This window comes from Anser cygnoides, chromosome 3, assembly GCF_040182565.1.
Source record: "Anser cygnoides isolate HZ-2024a breed goose chromosome 3, Taihu_goose_T2T_genome, whole genome shotgun sequence".
Lineage (NCBI taxonomy): Eukaryota > Metazoa > Chordata > Aves > Anseriformes > Anatidae > Anser > Anser cygnoides.
Window position 1 is genome coordinate 71123362 of NC_089875.1, and position 9609 is coordinate 71132970.

Consider the following 9609-nt stretch of genomic DNA (forward strand, 5'->3'; position numbering starts at 1 on the left):
TTGTCTCAACAAAATCAGGACAGTGGGCTTTTGGTAATCTTTGGCACACATCAGAAAAGGAAATTTAAGTCCATGCTTAGTTGTTCCTATAAGATGGGAATTAGTATGGACATTCTCAGCTCAGAGACAACAGTTTGCATCCCACCAGGTCCTAAGGTGACAGCCAAGGCTGGTGTCAGGCAGATGTAGTGCTTAGGGGGTTCTCCAGCCAAAGCTGACATGCAGGGAGAGCTGACAGGATATGTCGCTCACTGTCACGCTGCTGTTGAAAAAATGTCCACGTGCCCAGCCTAACTACATGCTTCTCAGGTCTGCCATCATGAACTTGCTGGCACAGATCAGGAAATGTAGTGGTTTAGATTTCTGTATAGTTAACACTCTAATAATGTAATAGAGACACAGTAAACCTGCCCCACGCACTCTGTGCACAGGATCTTCAAGCCCAGTTCTTGATGCTATTACAATATAAACCTCTTACACAGCCAAGCCCTAAGCTGTGACTATTAGAGAGCCCTAGTGATGGTGGTTGTAGCTGAAACATTACTTACAGAATTATCTCCCTTGTCCAGATGCACTGCCTGGTGTTACCATGTGGGACAGAGAAACAGTAGCAAACAAACAAAAAAAGTTTTAACTACTCATTTTGCAGTTTTGAAAAATTTTTTCAAATGTGGCTTAATTACCTGCAACAACTGATCAAAGGCCTGTTATGAAACATCACCCTGCATATTGTTTTCTGATGAGAGCTTTATATGTTCTTTTCTCTGCAGACTGAAGAAGTCCTGAAGATTGATGGAGGGCCATGCTATTCAAACAGCAGGCGTTGCTGAGACAGAAGCTCTTTGTGCTAGGCAGCCTTGCTATTGGAAGTCTCCTATATCTAGTTGCCAGAGTTGGGAGCTTGGATAGGTAAGTCGTTCAGTAGCTGCTCTCTTAATTGTAAATGTGCTCAGATTGTCTGAGCTTCTGTTTAAAAGGTCTGATTTTTTTCCTTTTCCTTCCTTCCTTCCTTCCTTCCTTCCTTCCTACTCATACATAGAAAGACTGTCCATCCTAATACTGATTTTCATTGTTCTTTCCTTCTCTTTGGAGAACAGAGTAGAAAAATAAAGTTGCAGGTCATCCCTATCAAAGTATTTCTGTCTGCCCATTTGTATTCTAAGCACATTGACACCTGTTTTCAGAGAAGAAATAAAACAACATCCAGTAAAAATGCCATTAGGGTGGTTCATTTTTGTCTGCGTGCATCTGTGTGTTGACCTCTACTTTCAGCAAAACAGTTATGATGTATTTATATACCATCTTTACTAAATTTACGAGCTAGCAATTAATGTGCTACAGTGGTAGTTAAAATTAAGTATGAGCCTGCAGAGTAGCTCGTCAAGTTTTGAGTATTATTTCACTTGAAAGATTGCTGCAGGGTTTGAGAATTTTAACTGTATTAATTAGCCAGTATTTTCTAGAGTTGAAAGTGCTAAATAAGTAAATTGTCTCTGCAAGTGATTTCCTGGAGAGCAGTATAAAGTCCAGAAGAGGTAATCAAACAGTATTTGGCACTTTGACCAGGCCAATTTTTGGCTCGTTATTGACAGTGTAACAGTGGTGTTACCTACACCGACCATGCTGGTTCTGCCACCTTCACAATGGCCTGGGACTACTCTTGTAGGTGCTGCACAAATACACTATAGAAAAAGCTGTTTTGAAAGAATGAATGAAACAAGACTTCAAGATTGCCAGAAGTTGGTAGACAGTTTGTGAGTGTCTTATTAGTGATCTTCTTTTAAAAAATTGAAAATATTAGTTGAGTTCAAACATGTGACACAACACTGAATAAACAATGCATGGAAAATTATTTGAAAATAGAGATACCTAACATCAACTGAGTTCCATTTAAGGTCACTGCCTGCCTTCTTCATCTGCTTAACCCCACTTCAGAAGAAGAGGGAGACCATGTTCTCAGCTAGGACTAACTATATTGCAAATTAAGCTCCAGGATTTATCTTTTTTCCCCTGGTGGCCAAAGCATCTCTGATGCTCCAGAGGTGAAAACTTCACTGAGGTTACGGTGATTCCAGAAATGGAGGCAGAGGTCCTTATTGGTACCTGAAACAGTATATTTTATGCTGGAAGGCATGAAATCTAATTAACCTTATGCTATTTTCTACGCTTGCACATCTACAGAATTTACTGATGGCCATAAAATTAACTCACCACAGTATTTGACTCATCGACCTCCTGTGGCAGTGAATTCCGCAGGTTTCATATATAATGTTGCCAATGGCAATAAAAATCAGTTTCATTTTCTTGCATTACCCAATGTGGAAAATACCGCACTGTGAAAACAAAACCCTTTATTTGCACTTGTTATGAAAAAGAGAGAAAAGAATCACTAGAAAACATGAGACAAGGATTAATTAACTGGAAATGTTCCACCTCTGCACTAGGGCCCAGTCCAAACTTGAACAAGAGATCTGGGGATTGGTTATTTAACAGCCTCAAGAATTATTTGAGTTTTCTTAGGAAATTACTGATAGCTTATCTGATTCACTGAGTCATAAAGTCTGATCAACTGAGCACCTCCCACCATGGAAGTCCCCTGTCCTTCAGATCCTGAGTGCATGGAGCTACTTCACTTGTAGAAATTCAAACAATTTTTTCCCCTAGAAGTTTTGAGAAAATCTGGATCAATCTTTACGTTGCTTGATTTTCTAATTGGCAGCATGAAGAGCCTCCACACTCAACTTTGATGCTCCGAATTGCTTATGCTGGAACCAGTCTCCTAATCTTCTGCCACTGTGAAATTTGTATTGGGAGCAAATTAGCCACTGTTTTGGATCAGGAGAGACAGTGAAGGCAGCAACACTACTTGTTAAGATTGCCCAGACTTATTTTAGCTGCTTTGATATCATTGTGGTTTAAACCAGACGGCAGCTAAGCACCACACAGTCGTTCACTCACCCTCCCCCCTCCCTCTCTGGAATGGGGGAGAGAATCAGAAAAATTAAGCCTGTGGGTTGAGATAAAGACAGTTTATTGGGACAGAAAATAAATGAAAATAATAATGATAATGATAATAGTACTACTAATAATAATGTGTACACACAAGCGATGCACAATACAATTCCTACCACCCACTGACTGATGCCCAGCCTATCCCAGGGCAGCCGGTACCCCCACCCCAGCCAGCCCCCCCATATTTATTGTTGAGTATGATGCCATATGGTATGGAATACCTCTTTGGCCAGTTGGGGTCAGCTGTTCTGGGTCTGTTCCCTTCCAGCTCCTGCTGCACCCCCAGCCTGCCTGCTGGCAGGACAGATAGAGAAGCTGAAAAGTCCTTGGCTTAGTGTAAGCACTGCTCTGCAACAATTAAAACACCAGCGTGTTATCAACATTGTTCTCATCCTAAATCCAAAACATAACACCCTACCAGCCACTAGGAGGAAAATTAACTCTATCCTAGCCAAAAAACAGGACAGATATTTATCAAAAATATAGTTTTCTGAGATTATCTATGCTGGATTTTCTCAAGAAGAATATTTGTGAAGTTTTACCATAACTGTTTGAGAAACTGACTGTTTTGGGAGAACAGCTTCAATGATACAATAAAGGTCACATATTCTTTCTTCACAAACAACTCTGTTATTTTAATGGGAAAAAAAAATACTCAGAAAAGCAAAAATATTAGTATGGTAAACAATTGTATCTCAGAGTTCAACTACCCACAGCTGATGCCTGTTTAATTCCTCAATAGCCATGGTCTTTTAAAGGATATTCTTATTGTTTAGAGAGAGAAGAAGAAAGGGGAAAGAGTGAAAATACTGAAACGTAAAGTGTTGAGGAAGGACTCTTAACAACATCCAATCTTTCCCTTAGGCTACAGGATATCTTAAGTATTTATTTACTTTAAAGGAAGCCACCCTGTTTGACAAGCTGTTGTGTTATGCTGAAGGCAGTGCTAACTGTCTTTTTGAGGGAAAGAGATAAAATTAGTTGAGATGGGTCTGGAACTGCTGTTGTGGAATCCTTTTTGCTTGAAAACAAATAACAAATACACAGAAGGAGAGGGAATAGAAGAACAGAGATAGCAATTGCAGCTTCTGTTTCTTATGCTTTTAATTGCCACCGTGTTGCAGCAGAAAGACTCTTACCAGCCACTCCACAGTCTGACCAAATAATATCACAGTCAAGTTGTTTAAGATGTTGCTTTCAGGCAGGTTTGCATCCGTGTTGCAACAGCTTTTGTGACCAAGTCAGGCTCTTACTCAGTAGATGGCAGAGAGCAAATGAAGAGAACAGAAACTTAAGAGAAGAAATAACAGGAACTCACTTCTCATCACACTTTGTCATTAGTCTGCAGGACTTATCCAAAGCTCATGTGAACCCAGCAATTTCATCTGGGTTATTTCTTCAGCTCTGCCTGAATGGGGCATATCTCTCAGCATTTGGATAGCCAAGGAAGCAGCTATTGGGTCATGCAGAGGGATCAAACTTACTTTGTCCCAGCTATCAATTGTCCTAGCATCAGTGTCAAATAGGAGACCCCAACAAGCAGTGATGGATGGAAAAGCCACAAAGAAATAAATAATTCTGTCCTGAAAGCAAGGTTTGAATAATATACAGTAAATGAGTGAGGGGCCACATGCTGAGAAACCAGAATAAATACTGAATACCTAAACAGCTATTAATGAGCATTACCCATCTGGTATACTGGCTGAGGCAGGGGTCCTGTGAAAAATAATAGCATGTGGTCACGTAATTTAAAAAATGTATCATAATATACTTGCACAGCGAGCTCATATTAGAATTGCTTAGGCAACCTTTGTTCTTAGATATCTTTAATTTTGGAGAGCATGTCTCTGCAAAATTATTAATGTTATTTTTTTTCTGTAGGACCTTGGAAGTTCTGCCTATGTACTGATTTCATCTTCAGAGTAACATTGGCTTGTATAAAGAACAAAGCACTGATTTGGGAGTGGAAATGAGGGATTTTTCAAGGTCCTGTAGGAGCAAAATTTTAATATTTTTCTTACCGACTCATTTCTTACATTCATTGACATCAAATACAAGAAGGAAGCAGTAGAAAAGTAGAAATTACATGAAATAATTGCAGGTGAATGTAAAAGAATAGCACAAACAAACAGGGGTAACAGAAGAAACACTAAAGCACAAAAGGTTGGTTCAGAGAGAGGATACAAAAATGATGATAAGAAAATCATAGATATAATGATGCAATAAATGCATTTTTGAAAATCTCTCTTCTTGTTTTTTTCTGTTCTTCATCAACCATGCCTGATTCAAAACCTTGGTCTCTATGATTCTGTCCCAGGAAAAACAATGGATATCTTCTAAACAGGAGGGAAAATATTGAGAGTTGATGCCTAGAGAGCTGTTTTTAATTTCTTTTTCTCCTCTTCACTAAAAAGGCTAACTCTGGATCAGTAGCTAATAACGCAATGGGAAACAGAGGAAAGAATTCAGGCTAGAATAGGACTAGTGGTGGAAAGACAGTACTTAGATGAACTGGATTTTTGGATCAAAATGACCAAATAAAATTCATATTAGAATGTTTTAAGAACTGCTGAAACAATCTCAAATTAATCGGTAATGTGGGAGGTGAGGTAAGGTTCAAGAAGCTCCAAGAAGAGTAATCACAGTGCCTATGCTTGAAAAGAGCAGAAGGGTGGAGGAAGGGGTTATTCAGACAGATCATAGCAAAATACCAGAATAAATAATCAAACCATTTGCACTAATTACTAATCTCTGGCAGAATAAAAGAAGTTGAAAAACACCACATTGCAAAAGGTTTCTATGAACTGTACAGAAAACTTGTCTTAAAAGCTGGCCTCTGTTTACAAATACATCTTCTGTTGATTACAGACTGCAGCCCCTTTGCCCCATCGATGGTCAGTTTGGACCCCGTGGCCAGGAAGAAATTGCACTGCGAGCTCTGCAGTTCAAGCGAGGGCTACTCCATGAGTTCCGAAAGGGCAATGCCACAAAGGAGCAAATACGACTGCACAATCTGGTTCAGCAGCTTCCCAAGGCCATCATCATTGGGGTGCGGAAAGGAGGCACCCGCGCGCTGCTAGAGATGCTGAACCTTCACCCTGCAGTGGTCAAAGCTTCTCAAGAGATTCACTTCTTTGACAATGATGAGAACTATGCCAAGGGGATTGAGTGGTACCGGAAAAAAATGCCTTTTTCTTACCCTCATCAAATAACAATTGAGAAAAGCCCTGCATATTTTATCACTGAGGAAGTACCTGAGAGGATTTACAAAATGAACTCGTCTATCAAGTTATTGATCATTGTCAGGGAACCCACCACAAGAGCTATTTCTGATTATACTCAGGTGCTGGAAGGCAAGGAAAGAAAGAACAAAACCTACTACAAATTTGAGAAGCTGGCAATTGATCCTAATACCTGCGAAGTGAACACTAAGTACAAGGCAGTGAGAACCAGCATCTACACAAAACATCTGGAGAGGTGGTTAAAATACTTCCCAATTGAGCAATTTCATATCGTAGATGGAGACAGGCTCATCACAGAACCACTACCAGAACTCCAGCTGGTCGAGAAGTTCCTCAATCTTCCTCCAAGGATAAGTCAGTACAATCTATACTTCAATGCCACCAGAGGGTTTTATTGTTTGCGATTTAATATTGTATTTAACAAGTGCCTGGCAGGTAGCAAGGGACGCATTCATCCAGAGGTGGATACCTCTGTCATTACCAAATTGCGCAAGTTCTTTCATCCTTTTAATCAAAAATTTTACCAGATCACTGGGAGGACATTTAACTGGCCCTAACCTAAACTTCAAACAAAACTTTCTGTTGCACCTGAGACATGCAGTAATGTCTCTGCTAAAATATGCACTTTTCATAGACACGGCTATCAGAGTGACTTCTTTTCATGCATACATGTACATATGCAGTGTGTGACCAAATATACAGTGGGATAAATTTTTTCTACAGAGTAGTAACTAACATAAATTTACCATCAACATATTTGTGTCTTTTAAGATATACTAATAAAGGAAAAGGAGGTATTTAGGGAAACAAAGTCAGACACCATTAAAAGGGTCAGTGTTCCTCTTGCTTGGTGAAGTGTTTGTGTGACATAATTATTGACCTAAGCGGAATGTTAGTTTATGCCATACAAATTCATGTCAAAAGTCTGTGAAGCTGTGAGAAAGAATAATATTCAGGCTATATTTGGTATGTATATTGCTGAAGGAATACTGACACTTTAAATATAGTGCTGAATTTTTACAACGAGAGTGGATAGTACTATTTTCTTATTATTTGAAATGAGTAACTTATCTCATACAAACTACATTGTTTTGGAGTTCCTGTGGTGAGTTTGCACTATTGTTTTAATGTATGGACCATAGTGTCACTTGTAGCATGTCAATCATGTGTCAAAGAAAGGTCAAATAAGTTTTTCTTCTATGCTTGTGTGTCAACAAAGATAAACATCGTGTACATAGTGTACAATGTTTGTAAATACTGGTTTCACACTAAGTAATTCTATTTTGTAAACTGAATATGACTATTTAATTTATTGTGAAAATTAAATTTATTGTGGTATTTAAAAATGGAATGGATTAAAGTTACCTATATGTGCAACTGCTTTTTACCTTTGTTTGATGTACATCATTGCGGGGCTTTAGCCCAGATAAATCATGTGCACGTACATGTGAGAGTTGCATGTGTATATTTGGTTTCTAGACAGTCAAGAAAACCGATACATGAATTGAAGCTGAGTTTATTAAAAAACTCGACCGTCTGGGAATCTGGTGTTATACACAGCTCAAAGAACATTATTGCTGTTCTGTTACAGCACTTCGCAATAATTAATTCAGTTGCAGTAGCCCATGAGGCTAAAGAATGACTGTAAAAGATAGCTATAAACAGGTATATCAGAAACACAGAACATCCATTGAAACCAATACGACAGACAAAGCAGATTAGGAGTTACAGAGATTTCATTGCTGAAAGCTGGTGATGTTTCGGAAGTCAGGCAAAACTGTTGTGATTCTTCTGCTTTTGTGTGATACCATATGCATCTGTTCAGAAACAACCACAGAGTTATTACTTGTGTAAACATATAGTTCATGTATCCATTCAGTAAGTTACAAGAAATTAATAGAGGAAATGAGTGTTTTAATGCTTTATACATTATATTAGTCTTAAGGCAAAAAAAAAATATATATATATATATACATATTTAGTATATTTTAAAATAAGAGGAAGGAAAGAAGGAAGGAAGGAAGGAAGAAAAGAAAGAAAGAAAGAAAGAAAGAGAAAGAAAGAGGAAAAGGAAAAGCAGTTTAAAACCAGCCCCTAAAGATTGATAAGGACACAGATTTTGGAAGGTATCCAGAACATCTGAAAATTCTGACCTATGGTAGCAGAGTAGTTGGTAGTTCAGATTATAATAAGATCAAGTTTTCCCTGTGGGCTGTTTATCTTGCTCAGTGATTTGGAAGCATCGGTTTTCTAAATAAGTGATTTTTAAATCTCTTGTGAGAGATTGGTACTTGTCTTGCTGTATCTTTAATCATATGTGCTAGCACTGTGAGCAACGTGCCCTTTCTTCATGTGAGCAATGTGCCCTTTCTTCATGCTGATTCAGAGCCTTGCCAACACAACACAGTAAAACATATGTGAAATTTTCTGCAGTAGCTACAATACTACTCACTGTTTTCCTGCATGACAGCCATTTATCCTGCCCACATCCATACATAAAGACTGAAACATTTAACTCACCTAACAGTGTGCAAAGAGAAGACTTTAACCAATCTAAAATTTGCATATTTTTAAGGTGAGCAGTCAGATTCCAGATGGCTTTTGTGATACTTACTGGCTTAAGGTAGACCTGTCAACAAGCTCCAGCCGAGGGCTAAGATATATTTGCAATGAAAGGGAAAAGTTACCTCTGAGTTTGAAATACTCTTTTGAAAATAACATCTCCTTGAATTACCCAGAAAAACAAACAAACAAACAAAATAAACAACAACAACAAACTAACTCAGAGACTGCAGTCTAAAAGGCAAAGACTACTTATTGAAGTTAACTGACTTTACATCCAGCTTCTCATTTGCAATCTTGGAGACACATGGATAAATGCAGACAATATCTTAGACAATATCTTAGAAAAATCATAGAATCACAGGATAGTTGAGGTTGGAAGAGACCTCCAGAGATCATCTGTTCCAAACCCCCTGCCAAGCAGGCCCACCTAGAGCATGCTGCAGAGGATCACACCCAGGTCTCTTGTCCTGTCGCCGGGCACCACTGAAAAGAGACTGGCTCCATCCTCTTGACGCCCTCCCTTCAGATATTTGTACACATTGATAAGGTCTCCTCTCAGCCTTCTCTTCTCCAAGGTAAACAGGCCCAACTCTCTCAGCCTCTCCTCATATGACAGATGCTCCCATCCCTTCATCATCTCTGTAGCCCTCTGCTGGACTCACTCCAGTAGCTCCATGTCCCTCTTGTACCGGGGAGCCCAGAACTGGACACAAAACTCCAGGTGTGGCCTCACCAGGGCTGAGTAGAGGTGGAGGGTCACCTCCCTCGACCTGCTGGCAGCACTCTTCCG

The 9609-nt window shown here is 39.2% G+C and overlaps 1 protein-coding gene across 5 annotated transcripts in view; it reads left to right on the forward strand.

Moving 5' to 3' along the window:
* HS3ST5 (heparan sulfate-glucosamine 3-sulfotransferase 5) overlaps positions 1 to 7620 on the forward strand; it is a 206373-nt gene extending 198753 nt beyond the window's left edge. For 3 of the 5 annotated variants that reach the window (XM_013175694.3, XM_048065498.2, XM_048065497.2), the window contains exons 3-4: positions 771 to 909; positions 5881 to 7618. In XM_013175694.3, coding sequence (XP_013031148.2) covers positions 803 to 909; positions 5881 to 6811 — 1038 coding nt within the window. In that variant the 5' untranslated portion in view covers positions 771 to 802 and the 3' untranslated portion in view covers positions 6812 to 7618. Of the gene's footprint in view, positions 1 to 770; positions 910 to 5880 lie in introns of all 5 variants that reach the window. The other 2 variants (XM_066994404.1, XM_066994405.1) reach the window with 2 other exon arrangements.
* Positions 7621 to 9609: the final 1989 nt, after the last annotated feature.